We start from the raw sequence: 14249 nt of genomic DNA, 5'->3' as shown, positions 1-14249 counted from the left end.
ACACCGGCAGCGCTCAGGTTTATTCCTGGCTCTGCACTCAGAAATTGCCTCTGGCAGGCACAGGGGGACCATGTGGGATGCCAGGATTCGAACCACTATCCTTCTGCATGGAAGGCAAACGCCCTGCCTCCATGCAGTCTCTCTGGCCCACAGAATGCTATTTTAATATAAGAAGAAACATAATCTCATACTTTACAATAGCAGTTATTTAGAAATAAAATGAGGAAAGGGTTGGAGAAATAATACAGTGCCTTTTGTCTTGTATGTAACTGACTTGAGTTCAGACATAGCACCACTTAGAGAGATGTTTTAAACACTACCAGAAGAGATCCCTGAGCACAGCTTGATGTGGGACAAAAATCAAACCAACCAAATAAAAGTAGGAGTGATAATGAACTGGTATATTAAAAGCCAGTCTATACCATTTTCCCCCCTTTACTTAAACAACATATTTTACTATAATGACTCAGAAGCATTATAAGTTATTGGAATGTGCTAAAGTATCAAATGCCCCCCCCTTTTTTTCTTAAAGAAGTCAAGAATTTGTCTCTGTCGTTCATTTATTTTAAATTGTTAAATTCATGTAACATTTCAGGTATACAACATAATGGATTGATAACATTTTCAGTCTTAAGTATTGGTATTAAATACATCTAAGTTGAGCAAAAATTATTTAAATTTCACCATCTAACTAAAACAGTATAGTTAAAATTTGGCCAAATTTATAAAGCTATTTTAGAAAAAATGATGTATTAACATATACAATTAAAAATATTTTCATTTGTTTTCTGTTTTGACATGTCAAATGTACTCCCAAACTTTTCCTTTCTTACTGAAGAACTAATGTCTTAACCTTTTTCATAGTTAATTATTTTTTGTAGCTGAAGAGCTGACATTTGCTTTAATAATGAAATAAATACAAGTGCATTCTGGATGATGAACTTTTTATTAGCACAGTCTTGTTTTCTCAAAGTGGATGATACAGCCTTTGATGAACCTGGGCAGCAGTAATAGCCTCAGGTACAATAGAGGCCCTTCTTGCTTGTTCTCTTTAAAGAAGATAGGTATTTCCAGTAGTGCTGAGTCCTTTTTGTTGTTGTAGCTTTTTTTTTTTCCCCCAAAATGGGTTTGGTGCTGGTGGGTGGTGAGTGGTGGGTGGTGGTGGTGGTGGTGGGGATTGTGTTTTTTTTTTTTAAAGGAGATAGATCTAATAAGTTTGGAAAACTCTTAACAGACAATTTTAGAGATTATTTTATGTTGCTTTTAAGTTTCTAGTAAATGTTTACTAATATGTTTTGTGTAGGTTGTAGGAAATTCCAGAAAGACCTATTGGTCTCTGGGGTTTTGCTACTTGGTGAAAAGAAATGCACTTAAAATAGGGGTGTGCTTAATGCACTTGAAACTCAGAATAAGCTTTTTCTATGATAAATGCTTCTGAATGCTTCTGAATTATTGATAGTTCAGGAAGAAATTTTAGTTGGAAAGATTAGTCAATTTAAAACTGTTTGCAATCTTTTTTTATTTTCACTTTATCTTAGTTATCTCAACTTTCCAATTACTAGTTGCAGGTATTTTGGTTTCTTTTATTATAGGAAACCTCTTAGGTTTTTCCTTTTTTGTTGAGTTTCCTTAAAATGGCTCCTGAGCATTTTTATCTGTGGGTATAGTGCATCAATATATAAGCATATTTATTTTTCAGAATTATGGGCCCCTGTTATTTTGCCTAAGTGAAAAACTTGAAAAAGAAATCATTATAAATGTAAAAATACAATATAAGGAATATTTCATAATTGGATAAGGGTCATTTTTATCTTACATTAAGCTTTTACATGCCGATCCTACACATTGTCATCAATTATATATTGCTGTTTAGACTTCTGAAATATAATCTGTATTTCCTTGCCTTACTAAATAAAGTTCATTGACTCTAATCTAGTAGTTCCAGCCTTTTTTTTTTTTTGGCTATTGGCTTTTGGTCTTTGGATCACACTCGGCAGTGCCCAGGGGTTACTACTGGCTCTGCGCTCTGGATCATATGGGATGTCGGGACTTGAACCAGCTTCTGACCTGTGTTGGCCATATGCAAGGCAAAGGCCTTACCGCTCCAGGCCCCAGTTTGCAACCTTTTATACATGAAAATTGACTTGTGTTTGAGAGTTGGTCCAAGGACCCTACCTTTAGCAGGCAATCTTTGTAGTAACTGGTTTTCAGTGTTTCATGCCTGGAAGTCTCAAATGGATGGATTTAATCCATCTATCTTTTGCTGGTTGAACAGGATCTCTTTCCTGAACATTCTGAGGTCTGGTTTGTTCACCATCTTTTATCCACCACTTTGTAAAAATGCTGAAATAAATTTTGTTAAATTGTTTTCACTTTATTAATGGGAGCTGGGGGAATCATGTGCCACTTTACATCTGGCCTGGCTGTGTTTGGAGTCATGAGGTGTACCGGTCAATCGTAGCATTCTTCCACTGCCTGCAAAGTTGTTTTCTCTTCTTGGGCTTGTGGTCCTCCTGCCATAATACCCAAGCCTGGGTGCTTTATGGCAGAGACAACCAATCCTGTTTCTTTACCATGCTGTTTCCAACTATCATTCTCTTAATGTTTTTTCCCTTCATAGTTTCACATACAAAGGCCAAGGGTCCTTTTTTTTTTTTTTTTTTTTTTTTTGGTGTTTGGTTTTTGGGTCATACCCGGCAGTGCTCAGGGGTTAGACTCCTGGCTCCACGCTCAGAAATCACTCCTGGCAGGCTCGGGGAACCAAATGGGACACCAGGATTTGAACCAGTGACCTTCTGCATGAAAGGCTATTTAGGACTTATCTCCATGCTATCTCTCCAGCCCCCCAAGGGTCCTTTTTTAATCAAGTAACTTACTGCCATTTTTGTACATAAGGAGTGTAATGGTTTTGTATTTTGTTCTATGAATTTGGATAATTCTTTTCCTCGTTATTTTTTGTTTGTTTGTTTTGTATTTTGAGACAACAAATTTCAGTGTTCAGAGGTACCCCATTATAGTGTTGTATACATTCCCAGAGCATTCTCAGTACTATGTGATAGCAGGGATTAAACCCAGTCTCATTCATGCCTAGCATATGAGTCAGCTTTGTCCCCAGTCCCTCTCTTCCTCCCTGACTCTAGTAGTCTGGCTGTGGGAAGAGAGTGGAAAGGGCCTGTAAAGATATGAAGACTGTTTATGTATGTCTTAAAAATAGGCATAGCTCTATATTATTACAGCAGGTAAGGCACCTACCTTGCATATAGCTGACACGGGTTCAATCCCCTGTACCCCAAGAAATAAGCCCTGAGCACAGTAAGATAAAGCCTAAAACCCAAAATACAAACAAAAACTTTAATTATTTCTATATTTTTTGTAGCAATGATTTGGTATATTCAGTGATAGTATGTAATTTAGTGAAACAATGCTTATCATTTTGCTGTGTTTTTACTTTAATACTTTATTACATAGTAAAATGGAATTTTACTAATTGTACATAATTCCATAATTATTTTATTTACTGAATGCTTCAAATATCAAAAGTAATGAGGGGAACAGAGAGATAGCACAACCGCAGGGCATTTGCCTTGCACACAGCAGACCCAGGACGGACGGTGGTTCAAATTTCACATCTCATATGGTCCCTCGAGCCTGCCAGGAGTGACTTCTGAGCACTGAGCCAGGAGTAACCCTGAGTGCAGCCGGGTGTGAACCCCTCCCCAAAAGTGATGTAGGGCATTGAGACACACAGTAGATTTTCTTTTGTTGTTGTTTGTCTTTGGGTCACACCCAGCCCAGGGGCTCCTCCTGGCTCTACGCTCAGAAATAGCTCCTGGCAGGGTCAGGGGATCAAATGGGATGTCGGGATTCCAACCACCGTCCTTCTGCATGCAAGGCAAATGCGCTACCTCCATGCTATCTCTCTAGCCCCGAGACACACAGTAGATTTAAAATTTACCATTTTCAATTAGGTCCCTCAAAGTTCTGGAACCCTGGCCCCTGTCCAGAGTGATGGCCTACCATATACAATGCTGTAGGCATCTCAACCACTGTGGAGCCACTTGAGGACCATGGAATTGGTCAATTGGGAATTGGGTGGTAATAGGATGAGTACATTTTGTCTGTCACATAGCACTGTTCTGTGTAGTTCTTTTGTTTACATTGTCTTTGAGGAATGAAGCCTGGCTGAGCTGTGCCACATTTTAAGGGAAGTAAATGTCGTTTGGTAGTATGTTCCTACTCTGTGGAGGTTGTGGTATGACCAGCATATGGCATGCTGACATCTCTGCAAAGGGGCCAGAGGTATGAGTCTTAGGGAAAACTCCAGATGTAATCATGAGCCAAACCTGGTCTTTTAATAACAGATTTTGGCCTGTCTTCACGTGTCAGTTATACTGTTCAGATCATTTTATAATTTTCTTTTAGGGGGAACAAACCTGTATTTTTTTTTAAATATCTCCATTTGACTCCTAATAAAAATGCTTTTAAGTGAAAATTACATACTTGTGGCATGGGGAAATAATATTTGTATTTATTTTGCATATGAATATTTTCAGTATAACATTCATTGCTCTTTTTTCCCCTCTAGGCAAGTTGGCATTAAGAACGGAATGTTTTTTGGACATGCTAAGCAGCTTTGCCCTAATCTTCAAGCTGTTCCATATGATTTTCACGCATATAAGGAAGTTGCACGAATGATGTATGAAACATTGGCAAGGTATAGCATCTAATATCACTCTTATGTCAGATATTTCTGCTTCTTCATGTTAAAGGTCATTGAATCTATGTAGGATTTTTAAATTCACTATTACTAGACTTTTTAGGAATTCCCTTTTTTGGGAATCGTGTTCCTAGCATAGCAGTCTGTCAGCCTTCTTTCTTGTCTTTGAGCAGCAATAATAATAGGTAGGTCAATATTATGGGATATTTTTTGCTCTGTTTAGGTCATACATTTACTTCCTGATGTTGCCAAAATAAATTTGTCTTTGCCTCCATAACTTTTTTTTTCTAAGAACTTCTCTAAGAACTATTAGAATTTCTCTAAAAATAGTGAAAGGTAAAGAGTTACCCCAAGCTTCTTTTTTTTTTTGAAACTTTTTTTTCTTTATGTAAACATCTTGATTACGTATATGATTGTGATTAGTTTTCAGTCATGTAAAAAACACCCCCTAACCAGTGCAACATTCCCACCACCAATGTCCCAAATCTCCCTCCATCAGACCCCACCCCCACCTGTACTCTAGACAGGCTATCCAGTTCCCTCATTCATTCACATGATTATGGTAGTTCTCTGTATAGTTATTTCTATAACTGCACTCACCGCTCTTTGTGGTGAGTTTCATGAAGTGAGCTGGAAGTTCCAGCCCTCCTCTCATTGTCTCTGAGGATTGTTGCAAGAATGACTTTTCTTTTTCTTTTCTTTTTTTTGACTTTTATTTTTCTTAAAACCCATGAGTGAGACTATTCTGCATCTCTCTCTCTCCCTCTGACTTATTTCACTCAGCATGATAGATTCCATGTACATCCATGTATAGGAAAATTTCATGACTTCATCTCTCCTGACGGCTGCATAATATTCCATTGTGTATATGTAGCATAGTTTCTTTAGCCATTCGTCTGTTGAAGGGCATCTTGGTTGTTTCCAGAGCCTGGCTATTGTGAATAGTGCTGCAATAAATATAGGTGTGAGGAAGGGGTTTGCCTCCATAACTTTAATGTAATGGATCTTCTAGTTTTCTTTCCATGGAACCAAACTGATGAGTCATTAGAATTTTTTTTAAGATCAGTAGTATCCAGTGGAGTTGATGCTGGGGCAGGAATGCCATGCCAGTGATGAAATTCAAATTTAGAGCCTCACACTTGCCTAAGCATGTGCTATACCACTTGAATTATGCCCCTAACTGCAGAATGAGAATTTTCAACCTAGTTACTCTCTTACATTTGCGTTATGTTTTTCTTTAAATTTAGAACAAATGGGTTAACAATTAGTGACTCTTTAAAACACTTTTTCTAAAATTATTATATTTGGTACGAGCTAGTTTTATTAATCGTACTAACAGTTTAAAGTAATTAATTGAAAAAAGTGTTGACTGGGGAAAAAAGGTTGAAGTAGGATGTGACTCAGCTGTGAATCACAAGGTTGCAGGCATAAGGCCTGGATTTGATACTCAGCTCCAAAGAAGGATATTAGTTTAATACTCAGAACTCAAACCTTTTTAATAGGCATATAGGCAGACATGTATGCTCTAAAGAAGTTTGCATACTCTTTATAATGGGCCAGTTAAGCATATTGTCTCTTTTATAATTTTATAACTATATATGGTGAAAGCCAACTATGGGCAGTGTATGTTGGTGGGTGGGTGTACCTGGATTCCATCAAATCTTGATTTATCAAAACAGTAGGCCAAGATTTGTCTAACTTTGCACTGTTGTTGATTCAAAGATGGGTTAAAATGTTCACACTAGGGGCTGGAGTGGTGGCGCAAGGGGTAGGGCATTTTCCTTGCATGTGCTAATCTAGGACCGACCAGTTTGATCCCCTGGCATCCCATATGATCCCGCAATCCCAGAGCAATTTCTGAGCGCATAGGCAGGAGTAACCCCTGAGCATCACCAGGTGTGGCCCAAAAACCAAAAAAGAAAAAAAAAATAGATGTTCACACTCAAGACAGCGTAAAAAGGCAGTGTTCTGGAATCGGATTTGGACCCAGTGCCTGCAGCATATGTGATTGGTCTTCTTGGCTGTTTATCCATGATTTATTTTGAGCATCCATGTTAGGTGCAGACACCTGTTGCTATTACTAGGTTTTTGTTTTATTTGGGGTAGGCTCTCACACCTTGCAAATGCAGGGTTACTCCTGGTTCTGCATTTAGATGTTGCTCATGACAATACTCAGGTGATCATAAGAGATGCCAAGGGCCTGCCTTATGCAAGGCAAATACCCAACCTGCTGTACTAGCGATCCAGCCCATGATATTCCTAGCTTTACAGACTAGTAAAGTTCAATCTTGGTAAGAAAGACAGCCGAAAGAGACCAATGAGATATGTAGGAGTTACAGAATTTAGGATCATCCTGAGTTACAGCATTGTCTATCCATAAGAGACCCCAAGTGTGGTAGTGTTGGTGTTAGCAAGAGGAAAGAGCCTTTTAAATCCCGTCTTGGGTTTGAGTCCATTCACCCAAATGAAGGCTGGGATGGAGCACTGGGCCCAAGTGCATCCATCCTGATGGATGTTGAGCCCTTTTTTTTTTTTTTTCTTCTTTATTCTTGGAGGGGGCACCCGGATTTGAGCCTTTTTTTCTGAGAACTTTAGCATGGAACCTGATAATCCTGACACAAGTGAGGTCTGGAAACCTTCTCAGTGGCATGTAGCTGGAGGTGGGGTTCCATTTTTTTCCTTTCACTCCATGGAAGTTCTGTCCAAGTTTATTTTATTATATTTTATTTATTCTGTTGACATTTATTTCCTCAATTTAGAGCCTCAAGTCAGTTGAGTTCCTTGGAACCCTTGTCCATATTTCTTTTTTAAATGAGTGTAGATGTTGATTCCATAAGTAATCTATAGAATGGTATAGGTAAGAGATGAGACCGTGCCATGTGTAAGTTTACGAAATGTATTACCGAAGATAGATTTGGGGATACTAAGACTTTTTGTGGCTCCTCCCATTTGTGGAGTTGCATTTACTTCACGTTGGAGCCACAGAGCAGATCTTCTCTCTCTTCTAAAGTAATTGGAACAAGTACTTGGTTGCCACTGGATTATATTAGGTGACCAAACCCAAAACAAAGAAGTTCCATATGCACAGAAGGTAGATGATGTCTTCCTACACAGGCATTTCCTATATTATCTGCACTGATTATTATATTTAACAGGTGTGTTTAGAAAGGCTCCAGTTTCTTATATAATTGCTATGCCTGTTTTTTTCTTTTTCTTAGCATTTTTAAGGTAGAGTGTTTAAAGATGAAATGTTACAGGTCTAGTTCACTCACTACTTGTTATCCTGGTTTTTAAAGAATTTTATAGTATAGCTAAACTGGAATGATAATTTTGTAATTTTGTTAATAAAGAAAACATGACCTTTGCAATTAAAATGATAACTAAATAATTGACTGTACCAGTTTAATTAAAATATTTGTTTTATTTAATGGGCTTGGAACATCATTCAACAGTCTGTGTACATGGCATGCAAGAAGCCCAGATTTAGTCCTTGGTACCATATGGTCCAGCAAGCAATGAATTGGAAGTGGCCCCTGGATCACAGATTGGTGTGAACCAAAAGCCAAAAACAATCCTACACACCCACACACACACACACACACACACACACACACACACACACACACACACACAGATTCTTCTTGACATATTATGTTTGCTAAGGAAATGTTGAAGAAAGGTCTCCTAAAGACCTTTATTTTGCAACATTCTCATCTACTGGATGGTAAAATGCCATTGTGATTCTATTTTTTGCTTTGTCTTTCTTTTTGATAGCTACACACATAACATTGAAGCTGTCAGTTGTGATGAAGCATTAGTAGATATCACAGAAATCCTTGCAGAGACCAGGCTTACTCCTGAGGAGTTTGCAAATGTTGTTCGGATGGAGATCAAAGACCAGACTAAATGTGCTGCCTCTGTTGGAATTGGTTAGTATCCAGATTGATTTACTGAGGGCATTGTTTTGGTTTCAAAAATGAATTACTTTACTGTTTTGGTCTCTACTTCTGTAACAAGTCAGCATTGCTCACAGTTGACTAATACACAAGCAACAAGTATTCGAAATGTAAATAAAAGGTGATTGACATCATTGGAATAAGTCAAAATATTCCTTTTTCCATATGAAACAAAAGTGAATTAGGTATTTGAAGATAATAGCTTCTTCCTTTTTTCTCCCAAAAATGAAACAAAGACTATATTTAAAGACAGCCTTAGTGTTTAGTCTTGTAACTTTTTTATGTTCTAAATGTGTGGTTCGTGGAAGCTCAGCCACAGTTCCCTTCAGTTCTAGAAGTCAGCTTTTGACACATTCTTGGGAACCATCTTTCTCCCACCTCTTCTCTGCTGTATCTTTTCCCCTCACTACTCCCATCTAAGTCCTTTGATTGAGTTTTCTGGCTGCCTATAGACACTATCAATCATATCTCCTCCTTTCCGAAACCAGTGCCTCTTGACCAGAAATCTCTTTCGTTGTTCTTTCAGGTGAATTGATCTTTCCTGATTTCCTCTGTATGGAGGGAGAAGAGTGGAGAGAGAACCTGACCTAAGGTCCTCTTTTAAAAAGTTTTCAGACCACTATTTCTTTGACCTTATTTTCTAATTATCTGTTGACTAGGAAAATGAACTAGTTCCCTCAATCTCTGTAGACTCCCATTCTATTTTAGCTTTCACCCACCTGTTTAGATGTTAGAATGGAACTTGTATTAAAACAAAGAAACCTCTGACTGGTAAAAAAAAATGCTAGTTATCATCTGTAATAGTAAAATTCTGCCTGTTTACACTGTATTTGAAATGATCAAAATTGAAAATTATTTTAGTTGTGTGCAGAGCTCTGTCAAGGAATATCTGCATATGTCTTCAATAAGAAAGTTAATAATTGGTGAATAATTGTTTTAACTTTTGAAAAATCTTTTTAGGTTCTAATATTCTCCTGGCTAGAATGGCAACTAGAAAAGCAAAACCTAATGGCCAATACCACTTAAAACCAGAAGAAGTCGATGATTTTATCAGAGGCCAATTAGTTACTAATCTACCAGGTAAATTCGCATCTTTTCTTTTTAACTTGTATTTATTGCAATCACTAATAGTTTTACACTAGTGGAATTGGATCAATCTCTAGTGGATTTGTGAACTAGGACATTGCTCTGTCCAAACCTGATGGGAGAATGTTATGTCCAGCATGCAACGATTTATGGGAAGGCAAGCATCCTATAAGATAGCTCTGCATGGCAAGCTTCTCATTAGGCAGGATACCTGGTCTTCTTGTTGAATGTGCCCCTGCTCTGTGAGAACACAGTCAAGGCATCCAAGGTCACTTTTCTTCCACAACATTCTTGCCTATTTATTTTCCTAGAGACTATGCCTGGCATCCTCCCTTTCCTAGCCTCTGGCTGACCTTCTACTCTATGTATATTGTTTTTACAAAGGGATTTCTTCAGACCAGCGATGTGCTTTAATATGCCTCAACTTATGAGTTCGTGGGCAAGGTCATACAGTGTTGAGAGGGATTGTTGCCAACAATTAATGTGGTTTTTTTGTTTTTTTTTTTTTTTTTAGTTCTGTAATGCATTTCTTTAAAAATAGGAATTAGGGCCAGAGAGATAATACAACAGTTAAGTTGCTTGCCTTGCTTGCAGCAGACCCCAGTTCAGATCCCCAGTCCTCAGGGACTCAGATCCCTGAGTACTGCCAGGAAAGAATCCTGACGACACAGTAGGAGTAGCTGAGCATCGCTGAATATGGATGGACCCCTTGTCCCCAAGAAAAAGAAAGGAAGAAAGAAAAAATACAAATAGGGCCAGAGAGATAGCACAGCAGCAGGGCGTTTGCCGTGCACTTAGCCAATCAGGACAGTCGGTGGTTCAAATCCAGCATCCCATATGGTCCCCTGTGCCTGAAGGAGTGATTTCTGAGCTTAGAGCCAGGAGTAATCCCTAGCGCCACTGGGTGTAATCCAAAAACAAAAACAACACAAAACAAATAATAACAAAACACAAATATTAAAAAATAATCTATTACTGTGTGCTATGAAAAACAATTTTGTTTTATTATTAAAAATATATGCTTAGAGGCCCGAGTGATAGCGCAGCAGTAGGGCATTTGCCTTGCACGCTGCTGACCCAGGACCAACCTCAGTGCCATCACCAGCATCCCATATGGTCTCCAAAGCCAGGAGCGATTTCTGAGCACATAGCCTGGAGTAGCCCCTGAGTGTCATCAGCTGTGGCCCCTCCAAAAAAACAAAAAACAAACCCCCCCAAAAAATATAAGCTTAAAGCTTTCTTTTTAATTATTCTACTTTAATAATCCCAAGTAAATACCTTAAAAGATGATGTTTTTTTGCCAAATATGCTCACTGTGAGTTTGAGATTAAACTTGAAAAATAATTGACTTGAAGAAAATAAGTTAGTAAATTATTTTACTAGACAAGTCAATTAAAAATAATTTTAGTAATATTTCTTACTGCATTATTTTTATATGAGAAGGATCCAGTATATTTAAAGATGCATGTGAAAATAGAGTTATATTTATTACCGACCTCTGTTAGTTTGCTAGGGCTGCCAAAAGGAAATGTACAAGGCTGGTATTTTCACTCAGAATCATGTCATCAAGGGCTGTGGGAGGTAGTGTGTGGTGAAATTGTCAAAGGGCATTTATCCTTAGGGGTAATAGGGCTATTTTGCTGTTTCACATAATGTGTTTACTGTGTATGCGTGTGGCTTAACTACTGCTTCTGAGCATATAAACTCTGTTAGGTATGGGTTCCACCTGTATAACTTTATTTTACCTGAATTATCTCTTTAAGGCTTTCTCCAAATATAATCCAATTAGGGTTTCAACGTATGGGTTTTGAGGATCTTTTGCTGAATGAAAGACTTCCCCATCTATGTCTGTCTTTGTCCTCTGAGACTAGAATCGAAGCTGGCAGGTTTCCCATCATTATTTTCCTTCCCAGTGACTGCTCTTGAGTTTTAGCATCAAGTTGTTCTTCCCAAAGATGTTTCCTGTCCTGGTGAGCGCTTACTTGAGCCTTGCATGTCAGTTACTCTGGCAGCCTCAGAGCTTTGTTGCTGATTCAGAGTTGCATGCTCCCACCTCAGTACAAAAGAGCTTAGAAGTATATACTTCCTTCACTGTGTCAGTTGCAGGCCCATCCAATCATGGATGAGCCCCAGGTTTTCCTGCGAGGGATAGTTGAGTTAGTTTCTATTGATTGTGGTGATTTGGTGTTTCACTAGAATAGCTTTCTTTATTACCTGTTAGTAATGACTGTTCGGCCATACTCATGGTTTTTGAAAACGAACTTCCTGCCCCCCTTCAAAGCACATGTACAGCTCATCTAGGATGATTGGTGCCACTTGCCAATTTTCCATGGCAGTGAAAGTGAAAGTACATGGATAGGCTCCAAATCTATGAGTCAGAGATTCTGATTACCATATTTTTCGGCATATAAGATGACCCCTACTTTTCCTGTTAAAATATATGGCTATATTTGCCATATAAGACTACCTCTCTTTTAACGCACACCAAATGGAAATTAAAAAATGTAAGATTTTATTTCAATATGGAATTTTGCTTCAAATGCTTATGCATGTACTTAGCTGAAAAACTGTCACTTATAAACATAAGGCTATTTGTCATCAAACATGTAAACATTAAACAGTGATCTACATTGAGAGGAAGGGGAGGGCTCCTCCAAGAGCAGCTGGCTGGGGTGCAGTGATTAATAGGACAGCGTGTCTCCTCTGTGTCCCATAAAAGCAGAGGGATGCCAGCAGTAAGAGTGGGTGGATCGCTCCTCTCTGAAACTGGAGTAAGTTTCAGCATGTCATATACCGGCATATAAGACAACCCCTGACTTTTAAGTAGTTTTTCATGGGTTTAATAAGTCATCTTATAATACAGTACTTTTCAAGGATAAGGAATTGGAACATGGATGGGAAGAAAAATAGTCTTGAACACAAATCCTGGTATCAGATTTCTGACTTTTGGCTAACCTTGGATGTGATTTGTATGTTTCTTTGGGTGTTTCCTTCCCATTTTGGAAAATACTAAAGTAGGTTTCATCTCTAATTAATTTGCTTTTTGTGGATGCCATTATTTCCTTGGAGGACTTTTTTGTTATTCATTTCTCAGACTGAGATTTTTGCTTGCCCTTTGTTGTAACCTGAATGGCAGAAATGGAGGTAGCAGCTTTAACATCTTCATCCTTTAACTTCCATTAAGAAGTAAATTCTCTTAGTTTAAACGTGTTTCCTTTTATGTTCAGGGTCAGAGAGCTTAAGTAAAACTGATAATGCCTAACCTTGTGTTATGCATAATCTTAGCTTCTGTAAGAGGCTGCTCTGGCAAAACCTGGACTGGAACACTGATGGGCAAAATATCAGGCTTTGCCCCAGCACTCGGATAAGATCTTGCAGAAGATAAGGAAAGCATTTTCCTTGTTGATGGAATTATTTGCTGGTGTGGAGACCATTTAAAAGAATTTTATTTACCTTAAGTTACTTATTAAATATCTTTCCTAGCTATTCATACTTTTGTTATGCTTTTAAGCAAACTGAGAGAAACCGAACCCAGTGGCTTGCTATGAGCAAGGCAAGCCTTTCATCTTAAAGATTAATATAGGGATTGCTCTCTGCTGGCCTAGCTGTATATAAGGGGTATAATCTTTGTTATTGTTGTTATTTTGTTTGTTTGTTTGTTTTCTTTTTTTTTTTTTTTTGGTTTGGGGGCCATACCCAGTGGTGCTCAGGTGCTCAGGGGTTACTCCTGGTTCTGCACTCAGAAATCGCTCCTCTCAGGCTCGGGGACCATATGGGATGCCAGGAATCAAACCCAGGTTTGTCCTGGGTCTGCTGCATGCAAGGCCAAACACCCTACCGCTATCTCTCTGGCCTTTTTTTTTTTTGGTCTCCTCCCTACCACTTTCCCCACTGTCTTTTTTGTGCTTAGAAATTTATTTTTATTTCTAGGGCCAGTGCAATAGCATAATAGGGAGGACATTTGCCTTGCACATAGCCTACACAAGTTCGATTTCTGCATTCCATATGGTTTCCTACACAAGTTCGATTTTTGCATCCCAGATGGTTTCCCAAGGAGTGATTTCAAAGTACAGAGCCAGGAGTAACCCTGAGTGCTGCTTGGTATTTTTGAAGAGCCAGAGCAATAGCACAGCAGTAGGGCATTTGCCTTGCATGCAGCCAACCTAGGTTCAATTCCTTCATCCCATATGGTTCCCCAACCTGCCAGGAGGATTTCTGAATGAAGTCAGGAATAACCCCTGAGCGCTGCTGGGTGTGGCCCCAAAACAAAACTGAAAAAAATATTTTTGAAATGGAGCCTATTACTGAAACTAACATGAGGTTTGGTCATCACCAAAATAATATTTGTTTTTTTTTGTTGTTTGTTTGTTTGTTTGTTTTTTTGTGGTTTTTGGGTCACACCTGGCAGTGCTCAGGGGTTATTCCTGGCTTCACGCTCAGAAATTGCTCCTGGCAGGCACGGGGGACCATATGGGACGCCGGGATTCGAA

The 14249-nt window shown here is 38.6% G+C and overlaps 1 protein-coding gene across 1 annotated transcript in view; it reads left to right on the top strand.

Annotated features, from left to right (window-relative positions):
• REV1 (REV1 DNA directed polymerase) overlaps window positions 1–14249 on the top strand; it is a 104986-nt gene that overhangs the window by 69023 nt on the left and 21714 nt on the right. The window contains exons 10-12 of the mRNA XM_049785042.1: window positions 4586–4714; window positions 8492–8646; window positions 9634–9753. Of these exons, the coding sequence (XP_049640999.1) occupies window positions 4586–4714; window positions 8492–8646; window positions 9634–9753 (404 nt within the window). The remainder of the gene's footprint in view (window positions 1–4585; window positions 4715–8491; window positions 8647–9633; window positions 9754–14249) is intronic.

This window comes from Suncus etruscus, chromosome 12 (genome assembly GCF_024139225.1).
Source record: "Suncus etruscus isolate mSunEtr1 chromosome 12, mSunEtr1.pri.cur, whole genome shotgun sequence".
NCBI classification, from domain to species: Eukaryota; Metazoa; Chordata; class Mammalia; order Eulipotyphla; family Soricidae; genus Suncus; species Suncus etruscus.
The sequence above is the reverse complement of the archived record's forward strand: the minus strand, read 5'-3'. Positions and strand labels throughout refer to the sequence as shown.